General features: G+C 51.7%; 10 protein-coding genes across 10 annotated transcripts; 7 read left to right on the top strand and 3 right to left on the bottom strand.

Moving 5' to 3' along the window:
• Nucleotides 1-1055: 1055 nt before the first annotated feature.
• LAESUDRAFT_721829 (uncharacterized protein) lies at nt 1056-1344 on the top strand. Its single transcript, XM_040908084.1, has one exon. The coding sequence runs from the start codon at nt 1139-1141 to the stop codon at nt 1310-1312; it is 174 nt and encodes a 57-aa protein (XP_040768203.1). The 5' UTR covers nt 1056-1138; the 3' UTR covers nt 1313-1344.
• Nucleotides 1345-1458: 114 nt separating this feature from the next.
• Nucleotides 1459-2461, top strand: LAESUDRAFT_810096 (uncharacterized protein; the record flags this gene model as incomplete). Its single annotated transcript, XM_040914185.1, has 4 exons — nt 1459-1533; nt 1589-1934; nt 1991-2145; nt 2205-2461. 4 exons carry the CDS (start codon nt 1459-1461, stop codon nt 2403-2405), a joined length of 777 nt encoding a protein of 258 aa, XP_040768204.1. The 3' UTR covers nt 2406-2461.
• Nucleotides 2462-3065: 604 nt separating this feature from the next.
• On the bottom strand, nt 3066-3862 carry LAESUDRAFT_721832 (uncharacterized protein; the record flags this gene model as incomplete). The annotated part of the gene is made up of 3 exons (XM_040908085.1): nt 3781-3862; nt 3355-3720; nt 3066-3304 (listed from the first exon to the last, which is right to left on the bottom strand). A coding segment is annotated over exon 2 (352 nt), but the record flags the coding sequence as incomplete, so codon positions are not given.
• Nucleotides 3863-5971: 2109 nt separating this feature from the next.
• LAESUDRAFT_721834 (uncharacterized protein) lies at nt 5972-6831 on the top strand. Its single transcript, XM_040908086.1, has 3 exons — nt 5972-6027; nt 6084-6435; nt 6486-6831. The coding sequence occupies exon 2, from the start codon at nt 6139-6141 to the stop codon at nt 6433-6435; it is 297 nt and encodes a 98-aa protein (XP_040768206.1). The 5' UTR covers nt 5972-6027; nt 6084-6138; the 3' UTR covers nt 6486-6831.
• A 509-nt stretch (nt 6832-7340) lies between these two features.
• Nucleotides 7341-7833, top strand: LAESUDRAFT_711634 (uncharacterized protein; the record flags this gene model as incomplete). The annotated part of the gene is made up of 2 exons (XM_040906849.1): nt 7341-7451; nt 7501-7833. The coding sequence occupies 2 exons, from the start codon at nt 7341-7343 to the stop codon at nt 7831-7833; spliced, it is 444 nt and encodes a 147-aa protein (XP_040768207.1).
• A 1635-nt stretch (nt 7834-9468) lies between these two features.
• On the top strand, nt 9469-10168 carry LAESUDRAFT_810098 (uncharacterized protein). The gene is made up of 3 exons (XM_040914186.1): nt 9469-9507; nt 9559-9910; nt 9962-10168. The coding sequence occupies exons 1-2, from the start codon at nt 9494-9496 to the stop codon at nt 9908-9910; spliced, it is 366 nt and encodes a 121-aa protein (XP_040768208.1). The 5' UTR covers nt 9469-9493; the 3' UTR covers nt 9962-10168.
• A 1408-nt stretch (nt 10169-11576) lies between these two features.
• LAESUDRAFT_426546 (uncharacterized protein) lies at nt 11577-11944 on the bottom strand. Its single transcript, XM_040902414.1, has one exon. The coding sequence runs from the start codon at nt 11816-11818 to the stop codon at nt 11615-11617; it is 204 nt and encodes a 67-aa protein (XP_040768209.1). The 5' UTR covers nt 11819-11944; the 3' UTR covers nt 11577-11614.
• Nucleotides 11945-12840: 896 nt separating this feature from the next.
• On the top strand, nt 12841-14976 carry LAESUDRAFT_755967 (uncharacterized protein; the record flags this gene model as incomplete). The annotated part of the gene is made up of 8 exons (XM_040912108.1): nt 12841-12936; nt 12996-13218; nt 13272-13422; nt 13471-14062; nt 14121-14277; nt 14333-14625; nt 14680-14872; nt 14927-14976. The coding sequence occupies 8 exons, from the start codon at nt 12841-12843 to the stop codon at nt 14974-14976; spliced, it is 1755 nt and encodes a 584-aa protein (XP_040768210.1).
• A 3106-nt stretch (nt 14977-18082) lies between these two features.
• LAESUDRAFT_755968 (uncharacterized protein) lies at nt 18083-18651 on the bottom strand (the record flags this gene model as incomplete). Its single annotated transcript, XM_040912109.1, has 4 exons — nt 18083-18152; nt 18204-18383; nt 18443-18551; nt 18627-18651. The coding sequence occupies 4 exons, from the start codon at nt 18649-18651 to the stop codon at nt 18083-18085; spliced, it is 384 nt and encodes a 127-aa protein (XP_040768211.1).
• Nucleotides 18652-19448: 797 nt separating this feature from the next.
• LAESUDRAFT_426636 (uncharacterized protein) lies at nt 19449-20618 on the top strand. The gene has a single exon (XM_040902415.1). The coding sequence runs from the start codon at nt 19539-19541 to the stop codon at nt 20367-20369; it is 831 nt and encodes a 276-aa protein (XP_040768212.1). The 5' UTR covers nt 19449-19538; the 3' UTR covers nt 20370-20618.
• The last annotated feature ends 153 nt before the right edge of the window (nt 20619-20771 follow it).

Here is a 20771-nt window from a genome sequence, read left to right on the forward strand (position 1 = left end):
CATCATGATTATGCAACATGAACGATATGATGGGAGCGAGTTGCAACTACGAAGAATGAACGACTAGAGCGACAGTCTTCTCCAAATCTGCTCTACACACGATATAGGCTGTTAAATTGCAATAAGAGCTGCGAAGCGTGTGGATTCTCGAACGGAGCCAATTATGGGCCCGGATGAGCGTCTATGTCAGGACTACTTCAAGTTTACGCACCTCACCATCTTGGAGCCTTCATGTCTCTTAACCGCATTCTCAGGCATTTACGACCGTTCGAATTATCTGCACGACATCTTTCGATCGTATCTAATGTACTTACGCTACCTGACACTACGGACCAAGAGGCACTTCATCAGGAAAACGTCACTTTTTCTTTTTTGCTTCTTTTGGTACCTTTTTCTTACAAAAAAGGCAGAAAAGAGAACAATGTAGAAAAAAGCGTGAGGATCGGCTGATTCCTCACTTTCTCATGGCCTTGACGACGCTTGGCAACACTGATTTGCCCAAAAAGTTGTCATCAAGTCCATTAAAGGAACAAAAGCCCGGAAGCCTATCAGGAAATTCCAAAGGCAGATTCTCTAACCTTTTGTCCTTGAACGGACTTTTCACAAACTTTCTGATCAGAAAGCACCCAAAAAGCGCTCAAAAAGAAGCAGATAAGGCAAATTCAAGCCGATCCTCACGCTTTTTTCTACATTATTTTCTTTTCTGCCTTTTTTGTAAGGAAAAGGTATGAAAAGAAGCAAAAAAGAAAAAGTGACATTTTCCTGATGTTCGACGCCACACCTCAAATCGCTGGCTCTACAATGAACAACTATGTGAGTTGACTTCCGTAAATGTGCTAGATCACAGTATCAAAGTTGTTTTACGGAGCTTTCGCGTCGCTATGTGAAGTTTGATCCTCAGGCATTAGGACGAGTTGCCGCAGGTGCCGTCGGCTCCAGCGCCATACGAATTGATAAAGTCGCAGAAGGTGAAAATTCATGACCGTGATTACATTGCATTGTCAATGATAACTATATACCAGGCTCCACTAACAATATTTTTCTTCTCAATTTTCAGAACGCACAAGAAGCTATCGCTCATCTACCGTGCCCTTTAGCCGGACCTCCACACTTGATCACCGCATCGGAAGTCGCCACTATGGAGTTCGCAAGAGAGGTCATGAAGATACCCGTGCCAAAGGTTCTCGGTTGGAGCTCTCGCGCCAGTGCAACGCCGGTTGACGCTGAATTTATCATCATGGAAAACACGCGTGGCGTCGAGCTGGCTACACTGTGGCCTGAGATGAGAGGGGCTGAGAACAACACTGATTGAACAACTAATGGAGATTTAGAAAAAATCTATAGCCTTCCGCTTGTCTCACTATGGGAGCCTTTTGTTCAAGGAAGACGTGGTGGGTTACCCACATACCACCGACGTCTTTGCGGATCCGACCGCTCATCCTAATGTTCCATCAAAATATGCCATCGGGCCTTGCGTTTCCTGGGATTTATGGCGAGGCGAGCGACAGCAGATGGATGTTGACCGGGGACCCTGTTCGTATTGTGGCGCGCTCGCTCCCGTCTTCAACGTTGCTGACCAGTCTATTAGACAGGGAAAGATGCATTTTCGTATATCTCAAGCTTTTTCAAATGTGAGCAGCAATGGCTTGCCCGATTTGCCAAGCCTCGCGACCCGTCGGATCCATTCTATCTGAGCACCGAGGATAATTCGCCGGCCGCCCACATCGCTGTCCTGGACCAATTCCTTGCCTGCCTGCCTCACATTATGCCGGATCTGGAGCTGCGTTATCCGGCACTATGGCACACCGACTTGTATCGAAGCAACATCTTCGTTGAGTCGCCACAGCCCACCATTTTGGGCGTCATTGGCTGGCAATGGACAGATATTGGGCCTTTTTATGCACAGGCGATATTTCCAAAGGCTTTTGTGTACGGTGGAGACTTGTAGACCTCTCGTCAAATTCTTACGACGGACCCCGACTTCCTGAAGACCTTCCGCTGGAGGAACGAGAGCTCGTCAGGATGGAGCAAAATGAGGCATTCGCAATGTGCTACCAGCAGACCTTGATCACAAACACACCTCCTTGCGCAGCAGTCATGTCAACCCCATACCTTTCGACTGTAGTGGACCCTGTCTCCCGCGTAGTACGCGCACGTGGTACAGCGGCATCGTGAGCATGCAGGTTCTTCTGCTCGATATACAGGTCACTTGGGATGAAATCGCACCAGCTGGCACGCCGTGCCCTCTCAATTATACGAATGAGGATGCGGAGCGGATTCTGAGCCATGCAGTGCAGGAGCGCGACTACGAGAACAATATCGAACGGCCGAAGGCTCTTTTGAATGTACAGATTGATGGGAAAGTTGATACGGAGCAGTACGATGAGGTGCTGGGCCGAAAGTGAAGAGATGAAGGCTCTGTGGGATTCTAAGGAATGCGGCGGACTATATCGGTTCCAAGAGGGTGGACAATCGTAGCTTATATGATGACATCTCTGCCTTGGTGCTTACTCTTCGATGGGAAACGACGTTCAAGCCATTCATCTTGAGGAAGAGAGCCCGCCAGTCGCATGACGATAGAATGCGCTCCGAGTGTTGTCCAGTCGCGGATGCTCCGAGTCGCAGACGCAGTAGATGGCGCTGAGCAGTGCGTCTTTCGCGTCCCACCAAATGTAAGGTGTCGCAGAGCGTGCTGTTGAGTTTCGACCTTTTAGATAGGCTAGTCAGAACTCGGGCTCGGACGATTGTTGGCAGCTTACGTGCTGAATGATAATTTACACCCGGTTGTCCTAGTCATCCCACCAGGCTGCTTTGCGCGATAGCATCTAGGCAACCCAGTTAAGGGTAGGCGTGTTTCTCCTATTCTAAGTTCCCACTGTTCTGCTGGCATGCCAGGCCTCCTCACTCTCATATAGGCACGACTCACTGTGCACGCATTTAAGCAATCCGATATTCGTTCGTAATCTCACAGCGAATTGAACTTCAAGCTCTTTCAAGTGCCTCTAGTGGCAGTTCTGGGGCCTGCTTGAGCCATCCGCACTCCATATGAGATATGTCGTGGTTGGGTGATTGGTTCATCACTGGCAGCCGAGTAGATTTTTTTTCTGCAGCAGTTCATCGTGCTAAGAATGAACAAGGAGTGTAATAGTACAGATTCAGTTATTCAGGGGATTCCAAGGGGTGCTGATGCGCATCTCGAAGTGATAGTAATCTTCTACAATCTTGCCGTATGAGGCTCGAACCATGAACACCAGTGACATGCGAAGCCGTGTCACTATATAGTACTTCTTTCAACGAGTTATCTCTGAACAGAGCTCGTCACCAACATTTGAGACACGAGACGTGAAGCCGAACCTATATCACATAGCAATGCTTCCATTCAGGCTCATCATCCCTTCCTAGCACGGCTTTGAGAGCGGCAATCCTCTCTGGGGTGGCCATCGCAAGATAATCAGGGCGGGTGTTGGTGGCGACGGCGAGGAAGAGAAGGCAACCCCATGGACAGTCATGCTTGACCCAATGAACGAAGAGGAATCCTTTGCCAAACTTCTGTCTGATATCGTCGAGCGCGGCGGCGTCCGACCGGCGCACCAGGTTGTGCTCCTTGGAATAGTCGGTCAACCACTCGAGCGGCATGGCGAAGCCGAGGGACATCCTTGGATTCCTCCGCTTACGTCGAGTGCGAGGTTGGTTTGTAGCCGCAATGGGCATATTTTGGGCCTGAGAGGCCGAGACGCCTGTTCTGAGTCAACACAAATGCTCAATCGAAGGAGCACTAACTAGACGGTTTAACTACAGGCGGCGCAGACCGTGGATCGTAGTAGAGCGTCACAGAGGGCGTGACTGTTTGCGCCTCGATCGGACCAGCGCCGCTCTCAGCCAGCGACCCCCACTCCACATTTCCACTTATGGTAATACCAGTTATTTTTGCACGATCATGTACAGATTTGAAATGATAAGAGGCAAAAAGATGAAATAGCCATTGCAAACAACCCGGCACATGACAAGTTTAGGGCAGACAAATGTGAACTTCCACGATCATCCGGCGAAAAGAAAGTGAAAAGTAGCTGAAACTGACCGGGTTCGAACTTGCGACATACAAAATGAAATCGCGGTGGTAGCCACTAAGCTAAGTGACCACGATGATTGTGTTTCTAGTAATATATATCATAAATTATTTTAAGCCAATAATGTCCGTTATGAATATCATCAGTGAGTATCAACACACCCACTCCCCTCATGACAGAAGGTAAATATGGATGTGCTTATGCATTGGACTCATCAATATTATCTGGAAATAACAGTAGAGGCAGTGTAAGGTGGCTTGGGGTGCATGGATGGACCGAACACATTTTGATTGAATTTACACAGAACATATCATTTCCTTTTATGGGAATGTGGAGTGGGGGTGAGCTGGGTCCGCTCTCTAAGCCACCCCTTCCGCTACTTACGGCAATCCTCCCGCCCCGGCCCCCAGCCTGATCCGTCCTGCACACAGAATATATTTTAATTAATCTCTGCAGGAACCTCAGACTCCGTTCTTAACCGGAATTCCGAATATCACGGCGAACACGAATCTGTCCGACTCTATGACACGCTGGCCTGGCTGCCGAGCCCACGTAGTGAATTGCATCGCAGCAAGTGTGCAATATCCCCACGACTCAAACCCTATCGAACCTTATGAAATCGATGATGTCAGCGGGCGGACTGCTATGTCGATCAGTAAGTGTAGTTGACTTCGAGTCAATTTTTGTGCGTCTTGGTGCTCAGTACAATTTGTCGAGCGCGAGATTCGTCAGCAGGACACTGCTGACAGACGATCTTCCTGCGATGCGCCTCGCTGGCAGCTGCTTCGTACTAGTAAGCAAAATATCAAACTTGCGAGCGCTAAAAGTCCCGCTTCGGGTCGTGATCCTCACAAGCTGACTGTCCGGTTACCTCAAAGGCTTACAGCACGATGACTCCAACCAAGCGCAAGCATATTCTCACTTGAGTTCGGACGAAGCACGACCGGTGATTCTCCCGACTTGTTCCTCCAACAGCCGCTGCGAGTGCTTCGCGAAAATGAAGAGAAAAAAATCGACAGACAGTGCCACAACGCTGAACGCTATTGCCCCACATACACATTGTCGACGATGGCTGTCCACGGACCGACAAGATCAGTAATCCTCAGTGCGACGTCCGACTAGCCTCAGCGATCCGGCCGTTGGCTCTTCACCCATGACCCACATTGCAGTGCGCTATTGATTCGTAGTATAGAGGGAGCAGTCCACAGAGAAACGCGTGAAAATGAAACAGGATCGAAACCCCATGTCGTCTAACAGAATGGAATCCCGAGTCGCACTGACCAAGCGCGCAAGTGGTACGAGGAGGGACTCTGGCGCCTTACTTGCTCGCCCGACGGTGCGTCCGAAGCCCGATTGCGGCCCCAATATTCCATATTTCACCCGGGAGAGATGTGGCTGAGAGACTGAGGCGGCACCAGAGAGCAATGGATCCTCGCTGCGTCTATGAAGACGACATGAAAATGGACGAGCGCATATGAGGGATGGCGCGCAATGATCGATGATAGTAAGGCATGCTACGTGTGCTGAGCGAGGGAGGAAATCAGGCAGACCACTACGGTGGGGACGCGATCACGTGCGTAACAGAGTCATAGCACGTGATGGAACGCGGGTGTCGTAACGCATGACGGGACGCGTTATCACGGCAGACATGGTGCGATTTACCAACGTGGAAAATTGTGTGTAAATGTCGACTGATTTCTTACACATGCGACAAATATTTGCAACCACGGCACTTCATGTTGAAAATGTTTCACTTTGGCTGCGAATGTGCATTATTTGCCATTTAAATACTATATTGGCAAATCTTTGTCACAAATGTAAGACATCAGCCGATATTCCCACACTATTTTTCACACTGATAAATCGCATCATGTCTGCCGTGTATGCTCGGACTCAGCTACGACACGGGCGCCTGTTGTGGTTGCAAAGTCAACCAGAACGCTCCGATGCCTTCGTCCATGTAAGTACTTGCGGATGTGTTCATAATTGCAGCAGCTAGTCATCGTTGTGTCCTAGGGAATGTTATTCTACAAACCAACCTCGCACTCGACGTAAGCGGCGGCACCCAAGGATGTCCCTCGGCTTCGCCATGCCGCTCGAGTGGTTGAGAGACTATTCCAAGGAGCACAACCTGGTGCGCCGGTCGACCGGCGCCGCGCTCGACGATATCACACAGAAGTTTGGCGGATTCCTCTTCGTTCATTGGGTCAAGCATGACTGTCCACAGGGTTACCTTCTTTTCCTCGCCGTCGCCACCAACACCCGTCCTGATTATCTTGCAATGGCCACCCCAGAGAGGGTTGCCGCTCTCAAAGCCATTCTGGGAAGGGATGATGAGCCTGGATGGAAGCATTGCTGTGTCATATAGGTTCGATTTCATGTCTCGCGTCTCAAATTTGGTTGACGAGCTCTGTGCAGAGATATCGCGATGAAAGAAATAGTGTACAGTGACGCGGCTTCGCGTGTCACTAGTGTTCACGTTTCGCGCCTCACACGGCAAGATTTGTCGAAAACTACTATCGCTTCGAGATGGGTATGAGCCCCTTGGATTCGCTGAATAACTGAATTTGTACTATTACGCTCCTTGTTCATTCTTAGCACGATGAACTGCTCGAAAAAAGGAGGCCTCGTCGGCTGCCAGTGATGACCCAATTACGTACGGGGAGGTATAGAATTCCTTTTTTACAGTATGCTATCGTTCCTCTTCGCGCTTTGGTTCGTTTTCACAGTGTCTAGCCGACTAACCGATAATGCATACCAGAACTTTTACGTACGTGTGATCAGTCAGTTGTCTTTGACTGCACTCATCATCGAGGGCGAGCTCACTGGAACGTTGTAACATCATGTCCGCTTTGCTGGAAATGTGTTTGTTGACGCTTGCAGATGCTCAAATATGCAGTCCAAAAGTGTCATTTGATAAATTAATGTCACGATGGTGCCGGGGGTTTGCGATCACGACCAGAGTCGAACTAATGGCAGAGCCGATGACCATGACACTGGTTACGCAGCATTAGATGTTCTGTTCTTCCCTTGCGACCATACGATACTGTCACCTGCAGATCTCCTCAGTCTATGATGGCGGCAAGTCTCAGTGAATATCACCTGAGCTTGCTGCAAAATAAATGAGCTTTAAAGAGACCGCGATTCCAAGGTGGTGACCACTGACATCGACATCGTCCTCAGTGCCTCATAAATGTACGGTACAGCTCATATACCTTTCGTACAACGCGTCGCGTCCAGGGCGGTACACCTGCTAACATCCAAGGCTCGCGCATGGCGCAGGCCTTCTTGAAGGAGATTGCGCCAGATGGTGGAGGCGTCTCTTCATTCGCCCGACTCGCGAATTCAAGCGCGCCACGCGCCTCGCCTCGCAATGGACTCCAGGTAAGCTTCTTCCTTGATCTGCTACTACGTTCCCCGCCGCTGACGGCAGACACCAGCGATGGTCTACGCAGAGCATTTTGTTACTGACTTCCTCGTCCTAGACGGCATGATCGACCAGTTTGTCGCTTCGCTGTCGCCGATAGAAGCAGCGCCTACGTGGCAGGACGACGCGCGCATGCTCCTGCTGACGCATACGTTCGCTCTAGCCGCGACGATCCAGGTGCATGGCACGCTCAAGCAAGCGGAGGGCGGCACGGCGCAGGGTAGGGACGTCGCTGCCGCGCATGCGGCCGCCGCGGCACGAGGCAGCACCAACCTAGCGCAGCTCGCGTTTGTGGACCCGATCCTCGCTGAGCGTCCCCCTTCCTGTCGTCTGAATTAACGGGACATGCGCTGACTCTGTCAGGCAGATCCTGTGGACCTCGTTGTGCCGCGTGCTGATAGGTGAGGTCGCCCGTGTGCGTGTGCTTTGGACGTCTGCCTTACTGCACGACGGGGACACAGCGGCCGCGACACTGGAGGCGGAGCACGATGGCCACCTCACCGCGCTGCATAAAATCCTCGACGCGATGGCCGCGTTGGCACCCGCTGCGTCGCTGATGGGTGAGTCGTGCTTCCGCGCTCGTGTGGCTTGGTGGTAGCTGATGGAGTGCGTAGCGGTGCAAGCTGAGAAGATCCGGCAGGAATTTGAGGGTGCCCCGCCGTGAACGCGTGGAGTGGAATATCCTATGTGAGGTTAGTCCTGCTACGTACGCTTGTGGGGTGGCTGTGCGACTCAATGAGTTGGTCCGTCTTTTAGCTCTAACTTCTGCCAGTATAGTCAACGCGCAGTGGTAGTCAGCTTACTTTTCGCACGCAGTAGAATCCCACCAACGGATCTACTTCAGTAGGACCGATTGAGTATCATCGACTCAGGCACCTGATGTTCCGTATGTCCTAAGGAGCCTTACTGCACTGTATACGTTACAAACGTACTGGAGTTCTCCATACACCTCCAACGACTATCCCATTGTGTAATCATTTGTATGCAAGATACTTGAAAGTCGTTCGAGAATCAAATACAAGACTTGATTTGAAGACGGGCTATCAATAAGCAGAAAGTCAGACCAGTCATCCTCTTTGAGTACCATATTTTCTGGGGCTAAAATGGAATGAAAAACGGGAAGGTCACCATCGCTTTCGTTAGCATAAGGATGAAGCAGCAGCTCATCGTCATCCGAATCCTCTTCCTCCACATCCTCGGGAGCATCAGAGTGTATGCCATCCTGGTCCCGCAATTCCTCTTGATAATCCACATCTGATTCGTGTTCCTCCCCCGTCACCTCTAAATTGGGCTCATCACCAACAGCTGCCCGATTCGCTACCCAATAAGACCACCAAAAGCCCGTCACGGCCACCAAAATAACTGAGGTTTGGCGGTGATAAATTCTAAAAAGATGACGAGCTTGATTCCCGAGGTCATGACGTGCCGCGAATATTGGGCATTCCGCATTCAGCAAACCCTGAGCTTGAGAACGGGTGCATCCGCCTGATGGCTTCATTCACAGAGACCCTCCTCTGTGAATGCAAGCCATCAGGTCGGATGCCAACATAGCAAATCCGTTTGTGCATTCCTGGCCAGAGGTTGGGAGGAGATTCCCTCATGACAGGAATCTTTCTGGTGATGCAAAAATCAGGGATGCATCCTGAGTCTTCACCCTGATCGCTGGCAAGAGATTAGAAAGTGGTGTTGCCCTTACACCCGGGAGAGATGTGGGTGAGAGACTGAGGCGGCCAGACAGCACATCCTCGCTGTGTCTATGAAGATAACATGGAAATGGACGAGCGCATATGAGGGATGGCGCGCAATGATTGATGATAGTAAGGCATGCTACGTGTGCTGAGCAAGGGAGGAAATCGCCACCACTGCGGTGGGGATGCGATCACGTGGGTAACAGAGTCATCGCACGTGACAAAACGCGTGTGTCGTAACGCCTGACGGGACGCGTTATGCTTGGACTTACGGGCGCCTGTTGTGGTTACAAGTCAACGACAATGCTTCGATGCCTTCGCCCATGTAAGTCCGAATGTTTCAGAATCGCAGCAGCTAGTCACCGTTGTGTCCTAGGCAACGTTCTTCTGCAAACCAACCTCGCACTCAACGTAAGCGGCACTCAAGGATGTCCCTCGGCTTCGCCATGTCGCTTGAGTGGTTGAGAGACTATGCCAAGGAGCACAACATGGTGCGTCGGTCGGACGTCGCCGCGCTCGACGAGATCAGACGAAAGTTTGGCAAAGAAGTCCTCTTCGTTCATTGGGTCAAGGATGACTCTCCACGAGGTTGGCTTGTCTTCCTCGCCGTCGCCACCAACACCCGTCCTGAGTATATCGCGATGGCCACCCCAGAGAGGATTGCCGCTCTCAAAGCCGCGCTAGGAAGGGATGATGAGCCTGAATGGAAGCCTTGCTTTGTTCTATAGGTTCGGCTTCACGTCTCGTGTCTCAAATGTTGGTTGACGAGGTCTTTGCAGAGATATCTACTGTATAGTGACACGGCTTCGCATGTTACTGATGCTCATGTTTCGAGCTTCAGACGGCAGGATTTGTAGAAAACTACTACTATCGCTTCGAGATGCGTATGCGCTCCCCTTGGATTCACTGATTAACCGAACTTGTACTATTATGTTCAATTGTTAGCACGATGAACTGCTCGAGAAAGAAGCTCTACTCGGCTGCCGGTGAGACCTAGTTGCGCATCCGGGAGATACTTCATTTCAAGTGCGGTATGGCTCAAGCAGGCTCCAAAACTGCCACAAGAAGCACCTGTAAGAGCTCGAAGTTCAACTCGCTGTAAGAGTATACAAACAAATGTCGGATTCCTCAAATGCGTGCACAGTGAGTTGTGCCTATATGAGAGTGAGGAGGCTGGCATGTCAGAAAAAACAGTGAGAACTGAGAACGGGACTCAGAAGAAATACGTCTACTCCTCAACTGGGTTGGCTAGATGCTATCGCACAAAGCGACCTGGTGGGATTACTAGATAACTTGGTGTAACTTATTATTCAGCACGTACGCTGCCAACAGTCGTCCGAGTTCGAGTTCAGAGACTCCGGGCCTGTCTGAATAGTTGAAACTCACCAGCACGCGCTCTGCGACAGCGATATCCTCGCGATCCTCCTAGCAACAACAACAGCCCTTTGCATGTATTAAAATTCAGGCTACTGCAGCTCAAGTGAGCCCTGCCAGCTTCGAGGAAACCACACAGGCTAAGTTTGAATCAAACTGTGACTTTGTCCGTAGGAACCATGAACGCGTCCCGTCACGCGTTATGGCACGCGTTCCGTCACGCACGTGATCGCGCTTCCACCGTAGTGGTGGCAATTTCTACCAGATTTCCTCCTTCGCTCGGCACACGTAGTACATGCTATCGTTTTGCATACATACTTTCCCGTTGTCTCCGTATATGCAGCTAGGGTGTACTAGCTGGCACCGCCTCGAGCAGCTCGTAGACTCGTACATAATATTGTCAACGTTTCCTGAATCCTCACATCTGTTCGCCTTTTGGCATATCCACCCGAGCCACGTGTAGTTGTATAGCAACTGGAAGCAGCCAGGCCAGTGATGATGTCAAGCTAACATCTAATTACTGTAGCAAGAAATAGCAGGCTACTAATGAGGAACTTCCAATTGAGAGCCGATGTGCTTCTCGAGCATCGCAATAGTCAACGGAATACCAGGCATGTACCGTGCTAGGTCTGCGACTCGTGAGCTTGGTGGCTGTAAAAGGTCACTGTGGGCTCGTGAAAGCTTGATGGGAAGCGACGCGCACGATGAGACCAAACGCAGTATGTGGTGTTGGATGGGGGACAGCCAGACATCAGTTGTCACATTGACACGCACATCATGCACTGCGCATCATGGGATCGGGCGGCAATCGGGCTTCGAACGCATCGTCGGGCGAGTGAATAAGGCGCCAGACAGAGTCCTCGTGTTACTTGCGCGCTTGGTCCGTGTAACTCGGGATCCCATTCCGACAGACGACAAGAAGCTTCGATCCTGTTTCATCTTCACGTTTCTCCCTGGACTGTGGCCTGCGCATTACGAATGAATAGCGCACTGCAACGGAGTCATGAACAGCGCAACGGCCGGATCCATGAAGCTGGTCATGCGTTGCACTCTGAGGATTAGTGATGTCTTCGGTCCGTGGCCAGCCGTCGTCGACAATGTGTATGTGGGGCCACAGCGTTCAGCGTTGTGGCACTGTCTGTCGATTTTGGCAATTTTTTTCCTTCGTTCTTGCGAAGCGCTCGCGGCGGCTGTTGGAGGAACAAGTCGGGAGAATCACTGGGCGTGATTCGTCCGAATTCAATTAGAAAGAACACGTTCATACTTGGTTGGAGTCATCGTGCTGTAAGTTTGTAAGGTCGTCGAACGGTCAGCTTGTGAGGATCATGGCCGAGGCGGGACTTTCGATGCTCGCAAGTTTGATGCTTTGCTTACTAGTACGGTGCAGGCTGAGGCGCATCGCATTGAGAAGATCGTCTGTCAGCAGTATCCTGCCCTGCTGACGAATTTTGCGCTCACCAAACAAGTTGTACTGAACACCAAGGCGCACAAGAACTGACTCGAAATCAAGTGCACTTACTGATCAAGACGCAAAGGCCGGTTGGATGATCGACACAGCAGTGCACTGACATCATAATGTCGATAGAATTTGAGTTGTGAGAATATTTGCTGCGTTGCGTTGCAATCCGCTACGGGGTGCTCGGTCAGGAAGATCGGCGTGTGGTGTATACAGGTTCCCATTCGCCGTGATATTCGGAATTTCATTGGCGAGAGTTTAGAACGTCCGAGTTGGACAAGGTACTGCAAATATGAAGATGTAGTCTGTGCGCAGGACGGATCAGGCCGGAGAGAAAGGCGGGAGGTTGCCATAAGTGGCGGAACGACCGGGTGGCTGAGAGCGCCCACTCACTGATGCGCGCTGGGATCATCCGGCACCCTCTCCCATTCCGAAATTCCATATGGTGGGACGCGAAACCCGCACTGCACTGCGTCCGCGACTCGGAGCACCCGCGGTTGGACAGCACTCGCGCACTCTGTCATCATGTGGGCGGCGAGACCCGCTCTGCATGAACTGGACTCTGCGCATCGCCATGGCCGACATGCGGACCCTGACGCACCGTCGGGGTCCGATGAACTGCCTTCCTCTTCGCAAGTCATTTTCAGGACCAACTGCGGGGCATGCTGACTATTCCGACACAAATCGCGACTCGACACCGCGAGCGCCGCTGCCGCAGCTCATATAAAAAGAGGAATGTACCTGCATCTGCTCTTCGCAAGGGTCATCACAAGTGATCAAGCTCAAGTCCGTTTCCCCTATCGTCCTCGCGTCGCGCTCTGCTAAACTATGGCGTCCACTCAAAGGTATCGTGGGCGTGGGGGTCCGTCGTCCGGACGCGCCCCTCGCGGCTCTGCCTGTCTCAACTGCCGTCGTCGTAAATTCGTACGCACCTCTTGTCTCACATCCTTTCTTGCATGCTTTATGACGCGTCTGACGCGCAGAAATGTGACGGTGCACGACCCATCTGTGGGCCTTGCATCCGCTCAAACCGCGAATTCGACTGTGAATACACGGATGGGCCTACTCGGAGCCCGACGCAGGTGCTCGAGGACAATATCTCTCGCCTGGAGGCGCGCATATACGAACTCGAGCATCCGGAAACTGTCACGCCCTCTGTGACGCTTTACGATCCGCGATCTGCGCAGCCTGTAGCTGGACCGTCTAGTCAGTGTAGTAAATGCCATGTTCGATTGAACATTTGTATTGACTCAGAACAGGAGTTTCGGCCCCCCAGGCCCCAAATATGCCCATTTCGGGTCCGTTTAGTGGACAGCCCGAGCCAGCCGCATTCTTGGCTCCCCCGCAGTCTGTCCAAACATTGAATCCAAATTTCGGCTCAGACCCCTCCCCCGAGGTTATACAAATGCTGTACGTATTCGCTGCAACCAAAGTGAGAGCCGTACTCACCTTGTTCAGCATCGGCCATTTCCTCCCACACGCGTCTCAGGTCGGGTTCTTCCTTCACCCCGCGCGGTTCGTCGCACGCGCCACCAACCCACAGGCCTTCACACTCGCGCTAGCACTCCTCAGCGCCGTCTGCCTCTGGGGAGCACGCCTATCGCGTGACCCTGCGCTGCTCGCACATGAGCCCGTCTTCCTCCAGCGCGCGGTCCACAGCGTCGCCACCGCGCTTGCTCACCCTCCCGCGCACGCGCTCGTGCACGCGATCCAGGCAGAGGTGCTCCTCGCGAACTACTTCTTCACTGCGAACCGCCTGCTCGAGGGCCGCTACCACTGCAATGCCGCCGTCGCGCTCGTGCTGAGCTGCCGCTTGAACAAATTGCGCGCGGTGCTTGATGATGCCGCCACGGCGGCGGCGGTGCGGGGCGTCGAGCTGCCCCCACCGGCGGATGCTGTGGAGGAAGGGGAGCGAATCAATGCGCTCTGGAGTGTGTTTATCCTCGACAAGAGCTGGGCGGTCACCGTCGGCTCGCCGTCACATTTCAACGGGTCCCCTGGTGCACAGGTGGACACGCCGTGGCCACTTGATATAGAGGAATACGAATATGTATGAATTTTGTCGTCTTCGTTGGTTGTAAGAAATGTTCTGACGGTGTCGATCACAGGGCGGTATGCATCCTGGTGTCCAAGGCTCGCGCACGGCACAGGCGTTCTTAGAAGACGTTGTGCCGGACGCTGAAGGTATCTCTTCGCTCGCCCGGCTCGCCAAAGGCGCCGCCCTCTTTGAGCGCGCCACGCGCCTCGCCTCGCAATGGACTCCAGGTGGGTTTCTTTCTTGATCTCCTACTACCTTCACCGCCGCTGATGGCAGACACAGCGATGGTCTACGTAGAGCAGTTCGCTACCGATTTCCTCGTCCTAGACAGCGTGATAGACCAGTTTGTCGCCTCGCTTCCGCCGATAGAAACAGCGCCCACGCAGAATGGCGCACGCACGCTCCTGCTGACGTATACGTTCGCGCTGGCCGCGACGATCCAGGTGCATGGCACGCTCAAGCAAACAGGGGGAGGCACGGCACAGGAAAAGGACGTCGCTGCCGCACATGCGGCCGCCGCCGCACTAGACGGCATCGACCTAGCGCAGCTCCCGTTTGTGGACCCGATCCTCGCTGTGCGTCCCCCCTCTTGTTGTTTGAATGTACGGACACGCGCTGATGCCAGGCAGATTCTGTGGACTTCGGTGTGCCGCGTACTGATAGGTGAGGTCGCCCGCGTGCGTGTGCTTTGGACGTCTGCCTTACTGCACGACGGGGACACAGCGGCCGCGACACTGGAGGCGGAGCACGATGGCCACCTCACCGCGCTGCATAAAATCCTCGACGCGATGGCCGCGCTGGCACCCGCTGCACCGTTGATGGGTGAGTCGTGCTTGTGCGCTCGTGTGGCTTGGTGGTGGCTGATGGAGTACGTAGCGGTGCAAGCTGCGAAGATCCGGCAGGAGTTCGAGGGCACTCCGCCGTGAACACGTGGAGTGGAATATACCATGTGATGTTAGTCCTGCTACGTACGCATATGGGGTAGCTGTGCGACTTAGCAGGTCGTTCGTCTTCGTAGGTTTCTGCGCATGGCGCGTTACATGCCGTCATTTGAACGGCTTTGTGTTTGATTGTCTCACCGGCACGTCGTTCTTCGTTTGAAATTTTCAATAGAGATCTACTTTAAGGAGTCCTCCTCTCCCTTTTTATTTCCATTAAGAACACATCCTAGAGTTCGCCTTCATCATTTTTTTCTCATAAATATAGAACGAAGCTAGTAGTTAATTTTGATTAGACTCCACTTATTACTTCACGGACACTCTGCACCCGTATGCTATTTCGGCCCTTCTGTGGCACAAATTGCTGCATGCTAGGCCGTTCCTACTCATCTACGATCTAGCTGCCAGTCATTAGACTTGAAACTTTACCAAGAAACGTCTCCATGCAGAAACAGACCATCTTTCGGTGTATTTGCAGCGTCAATGGTCCGGACAGCTACCACGTCAACGTGCTGTGGCATGAACATTACCGTCATACTTGGTAATCTGTTATCAGGATGCGTGAGTTGCATAGTCATGTTGTCACAGACGATAGGCGAGGGGATTGATAACGTATTGTTGGAAATGAGCGCGTAGTTGCCCTCTAATGCGGTATGAGCATGCCTTGACGTGAAGACTTATTGGCATGCAGGGCAGGTGTTCATGGAAAACGAGGACTCGCGATTTTCTTTCGGTAAAAATCCTAGAACTTTGCATGAATGCTGAATGTCTAACCTGCTACACGATCGCCTGTAATTAACGGATTCGAATCCGAGCTTCGAAAGGCTGAAAGTACGAGAAAGACTGGTCACAGCGGCATCTGCAGCAATTGACTAGAAGGACTGCTCTACGAAGTGACAAGAGCAAATTGATTGTTTGAGAAATATATAAGAACGGCTGGTACTAGGATAATGGCAAGAGCTGCGTACGCTGAGCGAGAGGAGACTGCAGTACTCGGAGAGCAGATGCTGTCACGTGAACAACAGGTCGCGATTCGGAACCCGTAGCGGGACGCGTTTACACCTGTTTTCACCTTGAATCAACGGTTGCTTTTATAACAAGCTATGTTGCGTGTCGAACTTGCATGTATGATGCAAAGCGGAAATTGATGGACCAAGGCCTGACATGGCATACAAGCGGATGTCGCTTATGCAGGAATAGTATGATCATATCACGGGCTTTATTGCCATGACAAGGGAGTCAGTGAGATTTTCAGTACCATTTGAAAAGTGTGGTGCACGATACGGGTTTACGCGCGTGAGAAATTGCTTGATATGTGTTTAGTGAGTCGAGGGAGGCCCTTCGGACGACCTCATGGGTATGAGCTATCATTCGAGACTGATTCTGCCCCTGATTTTCAGTGAGCTTATCGATTTCCCCGCGTAAAACAGCATCTCACTTACTTAGCTAATATTAGATGAGGTTTACCTGTGCTCGCTGCTGTCGAGCCGTACGAGACCTCTCCACTCGCGTGCAGGCATGACTGACTATATATACGTTGGGGGTATCCGACACTCGCTAGTTGTTCAGTGTCATAAGATCATCTCCAATTTATCGTAAATGCTTCTCTCAGTTGCTTCTAACGACAGTTCTGGCGCCATGGACCTGCGCTAGATAGGATAATCCTGTTGGAAGAAGACCTGACGCAGAGGTCGCACGGAGAGTGCATCATTATCGCATTCGTTCGCATGGCAAGCAAATGCTTTCTAGAGTTATGACCGACCGGCAAGTGTTTGTTACTCACGGACCTGCCCGTCAACCTGCGCAGCTATACGCTGCGAGGGGGGAACGTGCTCTTCGGCTAGACAGCAGGTACACACCAGTAAGTGAGCGCATGGGCGGCAGAAAGGCGGTAAGAATGTACATATGGACATAGTATATAGCAACGTACATGAAAGGTATGGGGTAACGAAGGTGCCCAGTACATAACGCGTGGCTGCACATAATCGCCGACGATCCCGGAGTCAGGCAAAGCACGTAACGTCCGTAATCATCCAATGAAATGGATTCATGTTGGAAACGCACGTCCAGGGCATGTCCCACTATCCTGCTGGGACTTGAGGCATGCCCCCCTAGGTCCCCGAGCCTCCCTCTTGCACTGTTATATTCGCGCACGACCACGAGAGGAGATCGGCCCGTTGGATACTCAGTGCAGTAGAGGAAGATCGCTGCGCGGTCGTGACTCGAGGCCTAGTTCTAATATATGCAAAAAAGGAGTACGATTAGCATGTCAATACAGAATGTACATCATTTAATTATCATATACTCCTAGCCGGTTGTAGATCTTTGTCAGGAATACTCGTCCACAGCGCACGCCATGAATTGATTCGACGACGGACGCCCGGTGACTACACCCTGGTCTTCAAGAGGTACTCGCTTTAGCATCATCGTTTGACAAGCACGATCGAGGACAGGGAGATCGGCGCTCGTTCAGTGAGATGCTAGGGTACTGGACGGCGTTCTCTCAGCTTCATGAGTACGGTTGTGATAGAGGACAGAGCACGTCAAATATGCATATCTCTGGGGGGTCATGGATATGTGCTACTTGTCACGCAGGCTATCACAAGGTGACCTGGTAGAATGACCGGTGATTCAGCACAGCGAGCCATAGGTCGATGGGAGACTAACCTGAGCGCTGCGTCTAGCTATAATCGGTGGTTCTGCAGGCACGTCAAAGCCAGACTATCACCCCATTCATCCAGCAGCCATGCTTCGGTTAAGTATAAGATCGTGGATAGATGAGAATGCAACAAAAATCCGACTCGAGAAACTGCAACGTGGCGGAAGTTGCATGCCATCATTTCTCGATCACTTGATCATCGGTTTTAAATCACGACCTACGGTCCTTTCGGCCACGATCGAACTCACATCGTATGACGACGGGACTGGCTTTCGCTGATAAGCTCTTCGACAAGGTAAACTGCATGTTCTCCTCCTTGCTCCATGGCCAAAGCAGCTTGAATGTGGCACATTTAGAGGCCGAAACGATGCCACTTGTGATGCTGATCAATCGCCCACACGTCATTAAGACTGGCGCACTGGTAGCGACTGTGCCTCAGCGCTTGGGTTTGCGAGACTCGACAGCTTCTGGCTCATTCTCCTTAAGATACTTGGCTACAACTTGCCTGCAAATATGGCATGAACATATACAAACAGGCAGACCAAGTGGAACTTACTCAGGCACACGAATGTCGCCATAGTCCTGGCGCAAGACATTTACCATGGTGCGAGCGCCCATGTTGGGAAACCGCTGGCGTATATCTTGAATAGCCGCGCTGATGGTTTCTGTGGTCTGCTTTTGTTGGCGTGTGCTCTCTAATCCCCAGTCTTTGCGCTTGCGCTTGAGAGATTTTACACTGACATTTATTTATATAAGACTAATGCAGAGTGGGGAGTTATTCTTAGGGACACTGACCTGAAACCAAACTTCGCCTCGTCAATATGATCTCGAACCTGATCCGCAATAACCGGGTCATTCAAGCCCATCCTCCAATAGTCCTCAACCAATGGCCGGAGTTCTTCATCTGGTGATGTAGAGAATTCAAACAGTACAACTATCAGCAAGCAGTGGCTTTACAGCAAAAACTACTAGCACTCACGAAGGGGTTTATACTGATTAGGCATCCGTCCCCGACAACGGCGAACAATGGAGTGCTGACTTGACCTTTTGAGGCCATACACATCACTTAGTACAGGAATACTTAACGGCCAAGTACAATGGCTACCTTGATGCCTGTGGCACAAGCTTGCAGATCGGCGTACAGTGCAGCGTACGAATGCTGACAAATCTACAGGACAAATGTATGGAGGTCCAATCTCCAATCGGCATCCATCGGCAGATGTTGCCGAGTTGCCGTTATTTGTAGCAGGCCAGTCCCTGTTGCCATTAACATCGCTCCTCCGCTCGCATACATATTACTTATCATCTCTTGATATTTCTCTCGCGCTTCTTGGATGAAGTCTTCATCTAAACGGGGACTCGTCGACTAAACAAAGCAGGTCTCCGCGCAGCAGTATCGCCAGAACTGTTGTCAGGCCTTGAAGCAACGACGGGCAAAATCATGTCTGCAGCTCTCGCCGTCATCATATAACCCTTATGCGTACGTCTTGTGCACTCAGTGTTCACAAAATGGATGCACGCAGTGGTGCTTCCTCTGGCAGTGTCTTGGTCCAGTCCGGAACTTATCCGGAAGTTACGCGAAACCAGGCCGTTCTCAAACGGCAGCAAATGTGCCAGCCTCGGGATGTCCACATTTTCATCACTTTGTTATCCCTCTTTCTCTTCTTGGATCCTTCTATACATTCTCTGTCACGCTGTCGACTTGCTTTAATCGCCGTGCTGTGTAACTGCTGTGTGATAGTGCTCATAAAATCATCGTTTTCCTGCTGTCAACTTGCTTTCCACCTACTGTGCTCTCTTATCTGGTGCCTTGACGTCCATTCAACCGCTCAGGCGCTCAATAACTGAAGCACAAATTATACTTGGCACTATTCAAGGATCGCTTTACAACATGACAATCCTCAAGAGAAGCGCATTCTCCTTTTCGCGGCCTTTAACAACGTCAGAGTTGAAGGCCCCAAACAACCATCGAAGGACCCTCAGCGCGAAGATGATATCTGCACCGATGGTCCACTTTACCTCGATCGACTCTTTCCCCGACCTCATGGCAACAATCGATGGAGCGAAGTTGTCAGAGCGGGCTTATGTCTACGAGACGCCTTTAGCCAGCGTGAGGGAAGATCAGGCTTTCCGCTCGGAGCATCACTGTACTCAATCTGTGCCTTTACACTGCGAACCCACTGTCCCCCAGCACTTCTCTCTCGTTTCATTGACATCCGCACAATGTCGCAACGATATCCGGAGGCGTGTCGAGGGCTTTGAGATGGCTCGTATAGACAGCGCCTCCAGGACGCGAGACCCACAGTTGATCCCACTCAAAGACGCGTTCTTCAGGGATGACATCCGAAGAAGGGGCGAGGGCTTCGAACAACTCGCTCAGGTGGATACGGAACGAGTGTCTCGCATGGGCTCTGACTTGCTGGAAGGCGACGAGGCCGTGATATTCCCCTGGTCCGCGGATGATTCGGCCCCCCTCAACTCTCCCAGTCCACAACTATCAGCGACCTCCACGCTCCCATCAGTATATTCTCAAGGGAGCTGGGCGGGGAACTTTAGCGACGACGGGCTACCTTGCTCGTCCGAAGTGGTTTCTCAGCGCGTCCTGGAACGTACCGTTGAAGGCGTGGACGGAGACGTGAGGGAAGCGGAAGCGTTCACATCCTCAGGCAGCTCGTTTGATGAAGAAAGTTTCTTACGCATGGCGGCGTCTCTGGGGTGGTGACAGGCTCGTCTCTACACGTTCTGTGTCCGCTGGCTGGCTTTATGCTGCTGCTATCCTTTGTCTGATGTAACTGGTTGCTGTTATCGATCATTATCTGTGATGCTTAACGTTCTACCTATATGTTGACCTGATCGTTGGCGCAAAATGTGAAAGTTTGTTATCCCATTGCCAAAGGACTTCTGTCGATCGAGATCAGTTGTCACGCAAGATTGTCCTGCGATCATGCTGAGGATCCGGGTGCTTCATGAGGATCTCATTGTGGATGCCGGAGTTATTCAGCTTACCCTCCACTCGGTCTCGAATGTGGGCCACAGATGCGGTGCACGCCATCGGGAAATCCCAAAGTGGACCGGGCGCCTTCCGTATGTGGCACATCCGCCGCTCACTACGTGAACCCATGAT

The sequence above is a fragment of the Laetiporus sulphureus genome, assembly GCF_001632365.1.
Source record: "Laetiporus sulphureus 93-53 unplaced genomic scaffold LAESUscaffold_5, whole genome shotgun sequence".
Taxonomy (NCBI): domain Eukaryota; kingdom Fungi; phylum Basidiomycota; class Agaricomycetes; order Polyporales; family Laetiporaceae; genus Laetiporus; species Laetiporus sulphureus.